Source organism: Chlorocebus sabaeus, chromosome 7 (assembly GCF_047675955.1).
Source record: "Chlorocebus sabaeus isolate Y175 chromosome 7, mChlSab1.0.hap1, whole genome shotgun sequence".
In the NCBI taxonomy this organism is placed as follows: Eukaryota; Metazoa; Chordata; class Mammalia; order Primates; family Cercopithecidae; genus Chlorocebus; species Chlorocebus sabaeus.
The window spans coordinates 61,541,891-61,559,214 of NC_132910.1; the positions used below are offsets into that span (position 1 = coordinate 61,541,891).

The 17,324-nt window shown below is 41.2% G+C and overlaps 1 protein-coding gene across 2 annotated transcripts in view; it reads right to left on the minus strand.

Moving 5' to 3' along the window:
• Window positions 1–8,453: 8,453 nt before the first annotated feature.
• The window catches only part of ELOVL6 (ELOVL fatty acid elongase 6), a 149,559-nt gene continuing 140,688 nt past the window's right edge, over window positions 8,454–17,324 (minus strand). For both annotated transcript variants that reach the window (XM_073017540.1, XM_007999543.3), the window contains exon 5: window positions 8,454–14,682. In XM_073017540.1, coding sequence (XP_072873641.1) covers window positions 14,258–14,682 — 425 coding nt within the window. In that variant the 3' untranslated portion in view covers window positions 8,454–14,257. The remainder of the gene's footprint in view (window positions 14,683–17,324) is intronic.

Sequence of the window (17,324 nt, forward strand, 5' to 3'; positions counted from 1 at the left end):
ACCTAAAATATTCTTGCAAAAATCTTAAGCCTGAGTCTCATTAAGTTTTGTAGGCAATACTAGGGACAGAGGAATTAACTAAATGATGCCACAAGCTAACAATTAGAAAAGTCCAGAATGTGGAACATTTCATAGGACCATTGACTCTGTTTCCTTAATAAATCTCTTGGCTTAGACGAAAAAGCAGGGAGGACCTCTCTGTAAAAAGACATTTTGAAGATAATCAGGAAAATTTAAAAAAAAAAAAAACCAGGGTATTAGATGATAGCAGGAAATTATTGTAAATTTTGCTAGGAGTCTTCAATATTGTGGTTATGGAGAAAATGTCTTATTTTTTAGCAATGCTTATTGAAGTATTTAAGAGTAAAATGTCATAATTCCTGGGCTTTGCTTTAAAACAAACATGATAAATATGGTAAAATATTAAAATATTAATAAATGTTAATCTAAGTGCTGGAAATATGGGAGCTCATTGCATTATTCTCTCTTCTTTTTTTCTTTTTAAATTTTTTTGAGACAGGGTCTCATCTGTCACCCAGACTGGAGTGTAGTGGCACAAACACCACTCACCACAGCCTCAACCTCCTGGGCTCAAGAGATCCTCCCACTTCAGCCTCCTGAGTAGCTGGGACTGCAGGCATGCACCACCATGCCTCGCTAATTTTTTTTGTTTTTGTTTCAGTTTTATAGAAGTGGGGGGTTTGCCATGTTGCCCAGGCTGGTCTCGAACTCCTGAATTCAAGCAATCCTCCCATGGTGGCCTCCCAAAGTCCTGGGATTACAGGTGTGAGCCACCACACCTGGTCTCTTTAGTTTTATATATGTTTAAAAGTTTTCATAATAAGAAGTTTAGCCAGCAGTTAGGCACAATAAAATTACTTACAAATTAAGCTCTCAAGAGTAGTTCAAAATATAGAGAAACCTTCATACTGCTTTTAAAAATATGCATATATGTAAATATGAGACATTTTCATAAGGACTAAAATCATTTTTTGCATGTATTAAAGGCTTTTCTTGATAAACAATGTCTATGTAATAAAAAGAAGAAAGGAGAGGTAAACAGGCTATACTATTTTATTTGTTAGGGATACTCGGCTTTATTCTAGTTTCAGAGCTGGGACCTGGAAGAAGGCTGAAATCCATCAACTAGAACTACAAGTTTGAGATAAATATGCTGTTATAATTAAAACGTAGTCACTGTAATATAATTGCAAAGTAATACAGAAGTATACAGTGTCCCGAAATCCTAGACAAGGAGAGTGCTTTTTAGTGGCATTATGCTGAAATCAAATGAGGCTTATACAATTCCCATTGTTAAAGCAAAATGCATAACCTAAAACCCCAAAATGCAGTTAATCTAATTTGAAAGAACAAACAGCAGTTGTGCTTCCTCAGTTCAGGTGCAGCTTCTGACAATTTATACAGTTTTCTTCCCATGATCTCCTTACAGACATTTTTAAAGGCTTTTTTTGTTTTGTTTTGTTTTGAGACAGTCTCACTCTGTCACCCAGGCTGGAGTACAATGGCAAGATCTTGGCTCACTGAAACCTCCACCTCCCGAGTTCAAGCGATTCTCCTACTTCGGCCTCCCAAGTAGCTGGGATTACAGGCGTGTTTCACCATGTGTGGCTAATTTTCATATATTTTGTAAAGATGGGGTTTCGCCATGTTAGCCAGGCTGGTCTTGAACTCCTGACCTCAAGTGATTTGCCTGCCTCGGCCTCCCAACGTGCTGGGGTTACAGGTGTGAGCCACCATGCCCAGCCCATTTTTAAAGGTTTATTTGTGAGTTTATTGCTGTATTAGTCATTTCTGCACTCCTGCAAAGAACTGCTCAAGACTGGGTAATATATAAAGAAAAGAGGCTTAATTGACTCACAGTTCCACATGGCTGGGGAGGTCTCAGGAAACTTACAATCATGGTGGAAGATGGAAGGGAAGCAAAGACCTTCTCCACAGGGCAGCAGGAAAGAGAGAGCTGGTGAAGGAGGAACTTGCCAAACACTTACAAAGCCATCAGATCTCGTGAGAACTCCCTCACTATCACAAGAACAGCGTGGGGAAAACTGCTCCCATGATCCATCACTATCCACCTGATTCGTCCCTCAACACCTGGGGATTACAATTCAAGATGAGATTTGGGTGCAGTACAAAGCCTAAACATAATCAAACAGCAAGTGAATAGGTAGGTGTACATTTGATGATGCTTCTAGTGACTAATATTTCACTCACTACTTTTGAGTGACAAGTGCCTATTTAATTAGCTTAGAATTTTATATGTAAACTCCACAGATTTAGGGTTTGAATATACTAATCATTTGGGAATTGTCTGTTTTGAGATTCAAGTTTATTTTACTGAAAAACGTCATAGAAAGACACACATGATCTTGACAGACTTGCACATCAGGACCATGATAAAGGCCATTCTATTTTAAACTCAGATGTTTGTGTTTATAGTAATACCCTTTGCAATTCCAAATTGCTTTATGCAGAAACTGATATTTAAGCTCTACAATATAGAAATTCACCTCTGTCTCCCAAGGAAATTTTTTTATTACATCATTAGTACTAGAAGTAGTATTATCATGAAAAATGATCTTTAGGACAGATTAAAAATATATTACTCAAATAGCAGACACTCGGATGAAACATTTTTCTTTCTTTCAAAAGCCTTGGCTAATTAATCATTAATGAGTATTAGAAACAGCAAACAAAAAACAAACTACAATGAATATGTCAAAATATATTTTACATTTTCCCTAATAGAGGTATAGTTTTCTACCTAGCACCTCATTCTCTGTTAGTCTGGGAAAGATGTTTGTTTATAGTTTCATTTGTAGTTTGTGTTATAATAATAAGACAGAGAAGCTCCATAGGTAAATTTCTGTAGTATCAAAGTGAAGAATAAATAGAGGCTTATGAGTAGACCAATCAGAAAAAAGAAATTAAGAAGTAACACAATAGTAGTAGTAGTAATACTACATTAAGCAATTACTATGCTTAATGTAGCTAACATTAAGCATACTAATTAATTGCATTAATTGCTTAGCTAACATTAAGCAATTACTATGTACCAAGTAACTATGCTGCTATGGTTTGAATGTGTCCCATAAAGTTCATGTGTTGGAAATTTAACTAACCTAATGCAACAGTATTGGAGAATGGAAACTTGAATAGGTGATTAGGCCATGAGGGTTTTGCCCTTATGAATGGATTAGTGTTATTATTGTGGGAGTGGGTTAGTTATCCAGTGAGTGGGTTTCTGATAGAAGGATGAGTTCTGCCCACCTCTCTCTCTCCTCCGTAACCCCCACCTCTCTCTCTCTCTCTCTCTCTCTCTCTCTCTCACCTTTCCACCTTCTACCATGGGATAATGCAGGAAGAAGCCCTTGCCAGATGCAGGTCCCTTGAACTTGGACTTCCCAGCCTCCAGAACTATAGGAAGTAAATCTCCATTTTTTATAAATGATCCAGTATTAGATGTTCTGTTATAACAGCACAAAATATATTAAGAGATATGCTAAGGGATTTACAAGTATTATCTAATTTAATCATCATAATAACTCTATACAGTAGGTACTATTTATTTATTATTTATTTATTTATTTGAGACGGAGTCTTGTTCTTCTCGCCCAGTCTGGAGTGCAATGGCGTGATCTCAGCTCACTGTAGCCTCCGCTTCCTGGGTTCAAGAGATTCTCCTGCCTCAGCCTCCCAAATAGCTGGGATTACAGGTCCCCACCACCACAGCCAGATACTTTTTGTACTTTTAGTAGAGATGGGGTTTCACCATATTGGCCAGGCTGGTCTCGAACTCCTGACTTCAGGTGATCCACCTGCCTTGGCCTCCCAAAGTGCTGGGATTACAGGCGTGAGCCACCACGCCTGGCCTGCAGTATCATTATTATTGCATACATGAGGAAATTGAGACACAGAAGGGGCAAATAACCATCCCCAAGCAGATGGCAGTTAAACTCCAGAGCCTATGTTCTGAAGTCTTAGACAAGAACTTTTGCTAATCACAGTCACAATATTACAGAAGATTGTAAAATTTCCAGTGGAATAAGCAAATAGTCATAATCCAATGGGTCAAAACACACTTCTGCCTGTTTAAAAGTAGAAAATAGAAAATCACAAGGAATTTCTCAACACACACACAGACACTCATGCAGACATACACACTAAACACACAGACATATGGAGAAGATAGAGATCTATTATGGTACCTACAACCATATGCTAAAATATATTTATCCTTTCGACAAATATTTAGCCTTCTACAGGGGCCTGGAATTTCTGGAGAGAACAGACAAACTTGATTCCAATCCCACAGAGCTTGTAATCTGTAGAAGAAGACAGATGTTGAATAGACAGTACACAAATAACTAGGTATATATTTACTGGGGTCAAAGTCTCATGAAGTAGAAAAGCACAGTGCTCTGACAACATACCAGGGAGCTCCAGCCTGTACTTCCCAGGAAGAGGAAGTGGGCACGTGTATAGCCATGAATCAGAAGTGGAGAAAATCCACGTAATTATTGTGATTTTCTGCAGTTTGATCTTTCGATTCAAAAAACTGATTTTCACAGGAAAGGCAAGGACTTGTGTTGTTTTAAGTATTTTTGTACTTTGTTATTTCTTTACATATGTAGCATGGTGGCTGGGTTGAATTTAAGTGGCTCTCAAGGACGTCCGCACCTGTGGTGGGGCAGGTAACAGGGAGCCCTAAGGAGATCTAGGGCTTCTAGAAAAGGAACTCACTTCTGCTGGGCCCAGATACGTCTGAGTAGGTCCGGGAAGCTGGTGTGGTGGCCACAGGTCTATTTGCAGTGGGGCTGAGGAAGTTCCAGAAAGGGCATTCCTCCATGGGGAAGAAGGTAATAGGTCTGATGAGTTCAAAACCTGAGGGAAGCTTTGACCCATGCAGGGGAGGAAGTCGAGATTCTGCCGCGGCACAGTGGCCATTCCGCGAATCTCTCCCCCGGCCCCCTGGATGCATGTCTGGCTCTTGAGTCGAGGGGGGCCAGCTTTCTCCAACAGAATGTATAATTAAGAGAAAAGGGACATCTTGCCCCACTGCAGAGCAGAGGAACCGTTGCCTTTCTGGGAGAAGGGGGATGCCTGCTGAGACTTGCTGAACCTGGCTGTGCACAGCGATTTCACGGTCCATTGGAGAGATGCAACAGCAGCTGCGCCTGGCAGGGGTGGGAGGCTGGGAGGTGGGGTGTGGGTGACCACGTAAAAGAAATGCCGGGTAGAGGCTGCGAGACTTAATCTGGCAATTTCCAGAATTAGATGCAAGGGACTTGGCGGGAAGTCAGAGGTCCTATATCAGTGGGAGCTACAAACCAGCAGAAAGAAAGGAAGAAAGGAAGAAAGGAAGGAAAGGTAGGAAAGGAAGGAAAGGAAGGAAAGGAAGGAAGGAAAGAAAAGAAAAGAAAAGAAAGAAAGAAAGAAAGAGAGAAAGAGAGAAAGAGAGAAAAAGAGAAAGAGAGAAAGAAAGAAAGAAATTGTCTCTGTAAACTGAGGGGTCCTAGGGAAACTTAGGTTAGATGTAAATGAACAAATGAGTTGGTATGGCGGCCTAAGTCTACTGGAAAGCTCAGTAGGTTTATTTATGTTCTATCAATTTAATTATTCTAAAACTAAGTTGAAATTAGAACTGCTTCTAATTCAGAAAAAGTGCTTGTTTTGCAAAAAAGCTCTGGTGTTTTATAGTAACTCATATATAACTGTGAGCAGTAGAGGATGCAGGAATAGTGAACCCTGTTTTTCTTTTCTTCGTAGAGAGATATTAACAGCCTTAGCAAATACTCACTGGAGTTTTCACAAATAAAACAGCAGAGAAATACCCAGGGGGATAGGTTTTCCCTCTAGTATGAAAGGAATTAGTGTAGTCAATAGAAAAGGAAGCTGTGTGTGAAACCCCAGAGTGTAGCACAGGGTTTTCACCCAGGGAAGGGGGGCTGAAAATACCAAAGATGACAGAATCCAGTGGTGAGACGGTGGCGTGTCAGGAGCGGGCTGTGGTATGTGTTTAACCCTTAGGCTGCCATGGTGCTTTCATAGTGTGTGTGTATGATTTTCCCCAAATAAATACATACTCTGTGATGCATAATAAGGCAAAATCGCAAAGGTTCCTTCCTTCAACTATTATATAGATGAAAACAATGAAAAGCAGTTAAACATAAAATGGATATAGGTTAGGTGTGGTGGCTGATGCCTGTAATCCCAACACTTTGGGAGGCCAAGGTGGGAGGATAGCTTGAGCCTAGGAGTTTGAGACCAGCCTAGGCAATATAAGGAGACCAGTCTCTACAGAGTGGCATGCCTGTAGTCCCAGCTACTCGAGAGGCTGAGGTTGCAGGGAAACGTGATCGCACCACTGCAATCCAGCCTAGGCGACAGAGCGAGACCTGGTCTCAAAAAAGAAATAGTAAACAAACAAAATGGATATAAAAAATATAAAAGGGATAAAATGGGATAATTAGGTAACAGTCTCTTTTAGTTCAGTAGCGTCCAATCTTTCCTGACCTAGAGCTTCTCGTCTTGCCTGGAGTCCTTTGCTTAGTGAGATGGTGCTACAGTCAGAGGGCACATGTGTAATTCTGGACGTGTGTGTATCTAGTTTTGTGAGGCTGGGGGGACACAATGTAGCCCCTCCTCCTCCACACACACACTGTGGAAGTCCCTGCACTCAGCTGGGTCTCCCAATTTGGTCTCAGGGAGCAGTGTGTGGTAATAACCGAGACCCTGTCCCAGACCTACCAAGGCTGGAGATTAATCAGCTACAGACCAACCAGTGGGGAGCTGTTTCAGTTATTTTAACTGTATTTGTCTTGCCTATTGATTTAGAACACCCACCTACATTCATTTATTCTAAAAAAAAAAAATTAAAAAAGAATGAGCCAGGAGTGGTTACATTTCCAAAATATTAGTATTGTGAGCCCATTTTTGTTCTTTTGTAGGAACATGCTCTATTACATCTTGGTCTTGGAGTTCCGTAAGTACAGCATTTTTGTTGGCTAGACAGTGATCTGCTTGTATGTTTTAATGTTTGCTTTATTAATTTCTGAACAGAAGCTACATGATGGCACGGTCATCTGTGTTAGGTTTCTGGGACTTTGGTAACAGAACAGGAACGCTCCCTGAAGTCTGCTTTTCCTCCCCCTCCCCATCCCTTTTTGAAGTTAATAAAAACACTTTGTGTGCAGGATGGGATTTTCCCCCATTTGACCCTAAGTTAAGAAAATACATTAAATAGATTGCAAAGTTCCATTTTAACAACTCTGAGATGTAAAAAGAGGCAATAATTTGGCCGTGAGAAACCTGCACAAATAACGGTTTCTTGGGTTTTAAATATAAACGCCATAGGGACATTGCTTTTGCACACATTGTAACGATGCGCCAAAAAGTCATGAAGAATGACAAACTATTTCACCTATCAAATATGCAATAGAACTTTCCAGAACACTAGAATTTGAAGGCTAGATTATTTAGGGATCGGGGAGTGGATGAATTGGATTACTCCTGCTAGTAGCTGGCAGGCGTGTGAGTAACTTACTGCGTCATTAACTAAGAAGGAGCTGCTGTACCCATTATTTTCCCTAGCATATATTTCACCCTGAGACGCTCTGTCCAATGACATGGCAAAGGTCAGTACCAAGTTTTAACATTTTATTCATTTATACTCTCATTCTTTTCAAAAGATTGAATGGCTGCAGCAAAATCCAGCTAAGATGATGTCCAAATCTCATTCCTTCCACTTCTGTAACAATGGATCTAACAAGCACATTTTCCTCATCTATAAAAATGCAGATTTAATTTAGACTGTCTGCCCCATTACGGCTGCTCTGGTGGCCGGGCACAGTGGCTCACGCCTGTAATCCAGCACTTTGGGAGGCCGAGGCAGGCGGATCACAAGGTCAGGAGTTCGAGACTCTGTCTCTACTAAAAATACAAAAATTAGCCAGGCATGGTTGTGTGTCCCTGTAATCCCAGCTACTCAGGAGGCTGAGGCAGAAGAATCGCTTGAACCCGGGAGGCAGAGGTTACAGTGAGCTGAGATCTTGCCACTGCACTCCAGCCTGGGGGACAGAGCCCGACTCCATCTCAAAAAAACACAAAATAACAACAACAACAAAACAAACAAAAAAACACTGCTCTGGTGAACCAACAGAGGTAGAAAGCATGTGAATTGTAAAATGCTCTATCAATGAATGAAAGGCATTACTGAAGGGCTGGACATCTTATGGACATTTAGTCAGTAGTAGTTGAGGGCTACAGCATCTTTGGGCCCTACTAGAAAGTGAGGAGTTTTAGTGACTCATCTCTGTGTCCCGCGCCTATGGGTGTAAAGGGTGGAAATGGCATTTCTGAATATTTGAGGAACCCTTAGTGTCCTAGATGTCCCATTTAAATTGCCCAGAGTAAGAGAGAAAACAGAAACACAGTTTGATTTTAAATCAAAAGTTATGATTTTATTTTTAATTTTAATACACCAGGAAAAAATATTTTTTTTAATGTCGTGAAATAAGCACTTGAAAATAACAACTTCAACATTGCTGTGATTTGCTCTGTGAGGCTTATATGGGTGGGCTTCCATATGAACATAGGCTCTGAGGTCCCCAAGAAGCTGAATCTTCCAGTGGTTTTCAAGATAGCAGCAAGCAACCTCCTGCCTCAATATGCCCAGACAGGCAGACCTGTTTGAAACGAATATGACCAGGGAGGACTATTAGGCTACTTCTGTGACCTTCTTGGTTTTTGTCGATTGAAATAAAGTCTCAAATGCTACTAAGCATTGGGAAAGTAACAGCATTTAAATACCAATGTGAGTCAGAACCCTTCACGTCCGGCCCGAATGGGTTATAAATGTGGCTTGACCCTGACTTATGGGACCAGTTCTTAATTTAACCAGTTACTTGAGAAGAGGTTAGTACAATGCAGTTGTGGGTTTGGACGTCCAATGAAATATATCTTACCATGAGACTTTTGCCTGCCCAGCCTAAAATCAAAGTGCCATTTTTGAGATCTCCCAAGCCCCACTCACGAATGTGCTCCCACTGTCCATCTAACTTCTAGAACAACTTCCACATCACTTCCTTTAGAAAGTGTCATTCAGGAGGAGGGGAAGCCTGAGAATTCTCCCCTGCCGTCTGTGAGCCCTGAATTGTCAAAGTCTCTGAGGATGAGGAAAATAACTTGATGATTCAACAAGTTTGTGTATGTTCTTCAATGCTCTGTGCAGGTGCACTCTACTGGCCTCTTCAGCCATGAGTTGTGCCATATGGCTCACAGATGTTTATAACTGGAGTCTGCCACAACAGCATTCAAGAAAATGCCGTGACTGCACTGACACTTGTTTTGTGTGAGTCTTGGATACCAGCATACAGAGCTGTTGGCTCACTGGCACACTGGGACCTACCCCTTCATACTGATTGTCAGAACAAAATAGGGCATTGTGATTTCATCAGCTCTCACTTTAATGTGTATACACCACTGGCCAAATGTGGTGGTGGATCTTGGCAGAGTCTCTTCCTGATGGCAATGAGTCTGAGGCACAAAGAATCAGGTGTTGTATAGAAAAGACACAGAAAGACGTTTTAAAAGCTGTGGGAGACAATGACTCACAGCACGAACATAGGCCTTACGATCATCCTAAATTGAGAGCAAGGTATTTATTACCGAAAACAGAGACTAGAGAAAGACACTACATTTGACTACTGGGACATTCTGGGCGCTCATAAAACTTTGACATGATATTATTTTTCATGATGGAAACTTTTAAGGAAATAAGTGTTTACAAGAGGTGGACATGGACTATGCTTATACAACTTAAAGCTCTGAACTCTGAGAGGCAGAGTTCTCCACTCCCCTCATAGCCTCTTGAATCAGACCTTGGCCAATCCAGTTACTCTGTTAAAGAATCATTAAGCAACCCCCACCGCCAGCAAAAAAAAAAAAAAGCCCTCAGAATATGCCCTAGCTGCCTCGGTTGTGTGACACACACATGGTCTCTCAGTAGAGGCTGTACTATCAGAATAAAGAAAAAATAGTAACCTGAGCATCTTGTCTCTCCCAGGTAATTCAGAATATGGGACTATGGCCAGACTTCCGAAACATTCTATTCTAGCATCACTCTACTCCAGGAGCTTTGTTACTCTGATGTGACAGGCTTTACCTTATGAAGATGCTACATCTGATTAAAAAAGACATTCTGGGCCAGGCATGGTGGCTCACGCCTATAATCACAGCCCTTTGGGAAACCAAGGTGGGTGGATCACTTGAGGTCAGGAGTTTGAGACCAGCCTGGCCAACATGGTGAAACACTGTCTCTACTAAAAATACAAAAATTAGCTGGGTGTGGTGGTGGGCACCTGTAACCTCAGCTACTTGGGAGGCTGAGGCAGGAGAATTGCTGGAACCTGGGAGGTGGAGGTTGCAGTGAGTCGAGATCGCGCCACTGCACTCCAGCCTGGGCAACAAGAGCAAAACTCTGTCTCAAAAAAAAAAAAAAAAAAAGAAAGAAAGAAAAGAAAAAAAGACATTCCGTGGGTCTCTTTCTGTTCTCCTAGGTTCCCACTGTCTTTCCCATCAATTCTACAAAGCCCACTCATACAAAGCTTCTAACTCAGTCCAGATACATTAGTCTCTTTTCTAATCAGTTTCTTTTTCTTTTTTTTTTTTTTTTTTGAGGCGGAGTCTTGCTCTGTCGCCCAGGCTGGAGTGCAGTGGCACTATCTCGGCTCACTGCAAGCTGCGCCTCCTGGGTTCACGCCATTCTCCTGCCTCAGCCTCCCGAGTAGCTGGGACTACAGGTGCCTGCCACCACGCCCGGCTAATTTTTTTGTATTTTTAGTAGAGATGGGGTTTCACCGTGTTAGCCAGGATGGTCTCGATCTCCTGACCTCGTGATCCACCCACCTCGGCCTCCCAAAGTGCTGGGATTACAGGCTTGAGCCACCGCGCCCGGCCTAATCAGTTTCTTTACGTAAGCAGAGAGGTGGAGAAGCGAGGGGATATAATCAAGCCTTTCTTTTCCCTCTAGCAATGTACATGTACAGCATTACCTCTTCTCCCCTTACTTTTGTAGTGGAGCATAATTAGAAGGATGGGAGTAAGTGACTTTGAAGAACAACTTCAATCTGTGGTTTTAATTTGGTACTTTGGCCTTCCGTTAGATGTAATATGGTAGTTACTCTTTTCCCATAAGCAACACTAGAAGGTCACACTTTATGAATAGAGCACTTCTCACTAGAACTTCATTGCAAACTCATGGGCTTGGGTTGATGCTCAGACCTAGTGTATGAAATTGTGTGTGTGTGAAATAAAGGATTTTTTTAGTCCAAGAACAATGTTTTCACCATAGTAGGATTGGGATGCAGTGGAAAATCTTCAATAGAAAGATAATCTATTGCAGCATAGTGGGGCAGCTATAAAAACCTGCCTGCCCAAGTTTTTCTGGAATGTTAACTGACAGCAGGATTATCTATGTGGCAGTCAATTCTCTGGTAGGTTTCAGATTTGTCATGGGCCAGTGATCCAGCCTCATATCTTGATATGATTAAAGCAGCTAAGCTGAGATGTTAAAAACAGTGCATTGAACCTATACTACCAAAATTTCGTTTTGTTTTGTTTTAAAAAAAATGTGGCTTTTTTCCTCCCATGATAAACATTGGAAATGCCTTTAGATATATTTAGCTAATTTTAAAACTATTAAGACATTCACCTGTAAACAAAAATTCAAAATTATTTTACAAGTAAAGACAAACATGAACCTAATACCAAGATGAAAGTGCTTTGGAAGCATCATTCAGAGTCTTTTTAAGGTTTATGCTCACTTCCGTATTCTAACCTGCATTGAGAGATCTGTAATAAATCACTGAATTAAATAATTAAATCAACCAGATGAGCCTCCAATGGGTCTTTCAATTAAACTCAAGTCAATTGTTATGTGGCCTTCTCCTCATTTTAATTATTCTCATTTTCCGTTATAAGGAAAAAAGGCTTATTGCACGGTATCATGTATTTGCGAAGCTCAAAATAACATCTGCATCCTAAGCATCTATTAGTTCTTATAACAGGACCTGTCTTTTCAGCTCATGTCAGATTTTGCATAATTTATAATACATTCCTCCATCAGTTGTGTCTCATCTATGAACCAACTTCAAGACATTATAGACCACTCACAATCATTTAACAAAGATGTAACAGCTTTCCTCCCCTGCGCTGCCCCCCCCCCATTTCTTCCAGTCATGACTTGGTTTGCACGGATTCTTTGTTCACTGCTCAAACCATTCACACAGAATGGAATAAAACTTTATTCTTTTTAAATTCCACACATAAACGAGATGCTGAAAAAGCCCTTGCCATCTCTGACAGAAAAGCAGAGCAGCTCTGTTTCATGAACGACAGCACAATTAAAGCTAAAATAATATAAAAATAATTTGAAAAAATCCCTTTTACTGTACACTCTCAAAGCAAGAAAGAGAAACAACAGTTTTTTTTTGTTGTTTTTCTTTTTTTCTGCTAGCCAGAAAATGTGTTTCTATTCATTTGGGCTTTGAAGTTCAGTGTACCCCACGTGTGTGTGTATGCGTGGCTATGTGCATGGAATCTATGCAGTGTAGAAGCCCCTAATCTTTTCATCTAGTTTGCCTAATCATTAAGCTACTTAACCAATTATAACACTATTATGTCACATTGAACCACTTTACATAATTGCTTCCTTGAAATACTAGGAACATTGACACATGTATTTGGCTTGTAAAGGACTGAAGTATTACAGATAATATTATCCAGTTTTTTTTTTTTTTTTTAAAGAATATGGCTCTTAATAAATTGATTTTGAGTTCCAGAGCGAAAGTCCCTTCTAAAACATTTCTGAAGCTGACTTGAAGCAGGGTGAGTATCTTCTGATTTGGCCAAAGATATGACAAGTGTTTCATATCACTTACAATTTGAGGGATAAGTGTGTAGGGGGCCCTTTGTTGTCAACTGTTTTCAGCCAAACTTGCCTTGAAGTTTGTTGTAGTACTGCCACTCAGCCAGCAGAGGGCACTTTACACACCTCTACATTGCTTGGGGAGCAAATGCAGATGATGCACAAACACAGTGTTCCCACAGTATTAGGAACAGCCCTGTGATTTCCTTTTGGAATTCACAAAAATATTGAAAATATACGCGGTACTATGTTTCATTTGGAAAGTTATGAGTGTGTGCGAAGTCAAACAGGGAGGGGCATACACACCGTTTGTCTCTCAAATAGATCTTCGGCTCACCTCTTTTCCCACTGCCTTTCTCCCTTTTCTAGCTCACTGTGGTCCTGGGCCGGGCCTTTTTACAAATACTACACAACCTGTTTTCACATTGTTTGGTCAAGTGTTTATCTTTTCGATTCTGTATTTACTCTTCTGTTCAAAAGCCCGGGGCAACTGAACAAAAGGATAATGCTTCATATCTCATTTAAGAGTGAAAATTACAGTTCAACTATCAGAAATGCTCTGGGATGGAGCTGCCCCCATGGGACCTGGGCTGCACTGTTTCCATCCTCCCAGGAAGAACCTTGGGGAAGTATCTGCCCCCTTTGGTTTTGGCAAACTCACTAGCCTGAGGCTATGCAGTGAAGATGAAGTTAGTTGAAATATAGTTGTTTACATCTGTTTTCATAAGGATGATTAAGACATCTTTTCTCATGGGGGCTACAGCAGCTGACATTTCTTAAAAAGGCTTTAGCTTCTACAAAAGCATTATTGTTCTAGACATACACCCTGTGTCTCTTTCATTTTTATCTTTTCTATTGGCTCCAGTTTAGTGCCCATAAAGTTAGAAAGGATTGTGTGTGTGTGTGCTCGCAGTTTCTAGAGTAAAAATCTTTCATCTTAGAGAAATGTGACACTTAGTAAATACATTTTTTTCCTATGTGTTAATAGCCTTTGTTTGCCTTTGATTAGTCTCCTCTGCCTCTGGCTTGCTTTTGTTCTCCCTTGTCCTAGAGTTGACAGATAAACAGGGAATGGGGTCTTCCAGCAGCAGTGCTTGGAGATGGAGGTGCACTCAGTGAGTCCTCACCCTAAAAGGATCATAAACTTACTGGGTTAAATCAACCTAATTATCCCTAAGCTGCCTTGGGTTTTGTGTTTGCTCATGTTTTGTTTTGTTTTAGCTGCACCACGTGTGATTCCTTGTGCCATTTTCTTTTGTCTATTATTTTTCTTGATGACCCTGAGCTATGGCTTCCTCCTCAGTTCCAACACTATTCAGCTTTCGTTGTTTTCCTCATTTTGCCGATGTAGGCCTCAAAGAAGAAATGGCAGAAGAGCACAAGGTAGCTGAGGTACATGAGTGAGGACCAGAAGATGTTCTGAAAGTGAGAGTGACACTGGTCATGCTGCATCCAGTAGAAGACCAGGTAGTTAATCACACAGCCCATCAGCATCTGAGTGATCTGGGACAAGGTGATGAACATGGCAAACTTCCGGGACACTCGGAAACCTGCCGCCCGCAAGGCATAGTAAGAGTACATCACGGCGTGCACGCTATAGTTCATAGTCATGAACCAACCTCCCCCGGCAACCATGTCTTTGTAGGAGTACCAAGAGTACAGGAGCACAGTGATGTGGTGATACCAGTGCAGGAAGATCAGCTTCTGCTTCCTCAGAACAATGAATATTGTATCTCCTGAAAGACAAAGGGGAAGAAAGTATGTGAGATCCTTGACCACCAATAACGATGACTTACAGTTTTATAAGAGGGTAGACATCCTGGAGGGTTACATGGATGGGATTAGAACCCATGACTGGTACTTACTAGCTCTGTGACCCTGGACAAGTTACTTGTCCTCACTATTTCTAGTTTCCTCGTCTATATAAATGGTGATAATTTAAAAGAGTAGCATGGAATTGCCTGAGGATTAAGTGGATAACCAGCATGGCCCTCTTCACACACAGTCGGCAAGCAGCAAATGTTTCTTTCAAGGTATTTCACACAAAATCTTATCCATCATTGATCTGGAAGGGACATTAACAACTATGTTGCCAACTCCCAACTCAACTATACATCTTAGGAAATATCACCTGGAGGGGACCAGTGACTTGTCTTAGATCATTTATCAATCAAAAGAAACTCACTGGAACTCAAGTGCCCAGCAAAATGTTCTAAGGCCTCTCTAGAGTAGTAAAACCATAATTTTTCTTTGGTACATGACAAAAGGTACCCCTCAAACATATGTCCTTGTGAGCTCCCTGTAAATTACGAAGCCTTGCCAAATGGCAGTGAGAAAAGTAAAATCTAAACAAAAGACAGACAGAAAAAGGGGGACAAAAGTCCTCTTCTATACACATTCGCTGACAAGGGTAATAGGAATATTTTACACCAGTGAATCAAGTGAGGAGAAATTGAAAATAACAGTTTTCATTTTATAGAATTAACTGAAAAGCTTTCCAGGATCTATCAAAATTTCGTCTAACAATATCCCTTTGAAGGAAAAGACCATAGCTTCTGAGGCAGGGAATTTATATTACAAAAGCTAGAATTATGCTGAGGTGGGTAGATGCTATGTATCTGCAATGCTTCACTGAAAAGTCTCCGGGCTCTGAAAATAGACTGTAGAATATTTATGTAAAATTGGATGAAGAGCAAGCCCAGTGAAAAATACACCCAATTACATGATCGAGTAAGAGAATAAGGGAAGATACACTAGGATGTGGGACAGAAACAGGCTAATGCAGGTGAATGCATCTTTCTCCTTCCTATCTCTGTGGTTATAACACATGGGAAAAACTGACATCCTTCATGACGTTTGGTGAACTCAAACCTGGCTTCTTTTTGTGTAAAAACAAGAGTTAGAAGGTTCTTTTAATTTTTTATTTGTTTTTGAGATAGGGTCTCGCCCTGTCACCTACATGCCATCACAGCTCACTGAAGACTTGATCTCCTGGGCTCAAGTGATCCTCCCACTGCAGCCTCAGGAGTAGCTAGGACTGCAGGCACGTGCCACCAAGCCCAGCTGATTAAAAAAAACTTTTTTAGTAGAGATGAGGTCTTGAACTCCTGAGCTCAAGCTATCTGCTGGCCTCAGCCTCCTAAAGTGCTGGGACTATAGGCGTGAGCCACCGTGCCTGGTCCTGGATCTTCTTCTTCTTCTGAAATTTAATTAAGCACAAAAAAAGCTAGTACTTATTCCTGCCTTATCCCTCATGTACTTCACAGATGGCCTAAAACGCTTGTGCCAGGCAAGGTCAAAGCATGCTGGACTGTGGGGAAAGACTTCTAAGGTTCTAATGACAGTGGCTGGAAGGATACAGATGGTGCCCCATTCCATTCATTAGGAGAGCTATTAGTTTATTTTCCTACTAAACTAAATAGTATTATTTCTTATTTGTTTACAATAGAAAAAGAAAGTTGGCTGGGTGCTGTGGCTCACGCCTGTCATCCCAGCACTTTGGGAGGCCGAGGCGGGGGGATCACTTGAGGTCAGGAGTTCGAGACCAGCCTGGCCAACATGGTGAAACCCCATCTCTACTAAAAATACAACAATTAGGTTGGCACGGTGACTCACACCTGTAATACCAGCACTTTGGGAGCCCGAGGTGGGTGGATCACAACGTCAGGAGATTGAGACCGTCCTGGCTAACGTAGTGAAACCCTGTCTCTACTGTAAAGCAAAAAAAAAAAAAAAAGTAGCCAGGTGTGGTGGCAGGCACCTGTTAGTCCCAGCTACCCTGGAGGCTGAGGCAGGAGTATGGCATGAACCTGGGAGGCGGAGCTCGCAGTGAGCCGAGATTGCACCACTGCACTCCAGCCTGGGCGACAGAGTGAGACGTGAGACTCCATCTCAAATAAATAAATAAATAAATAAATAAATAAATAAATAAATAAAATAAAAAATAAAATAAAATAAAAAATTAGCTAAGCATGGTGGCAGCCACCTGTAATCCCAGCTACTCAGGAGTCTGAGGCAGGAGAATCACTTGAACCCGGGAGGCGGAGGTTGCAGTAAGCCAAGATCACGCCATTGTACTCTAGCCCGGATGACAGGGCGAGACTCCATCTCAAAAAATAAATAAATAGGAAAGTTGTCAGTTGTCATATTTCTGAACTTACTATCAAATTTTTGTTGAAGTCATCTTCTCTCTTGCAAGATGCCTGATTTTTATGGTGTCTATAAATGTCAGGCAGGCTAACAATGATGGATGCTGATGGTAACACTCATACTTAAGGGACAAAACTGGTGTCAGGAGACCCGGGGTCTACTTCTCAGTGTTAAACTGTGCTATTTTTGTGTGCCTGTGAGAGAGCCACCGTTTCTGTATAACTACTAC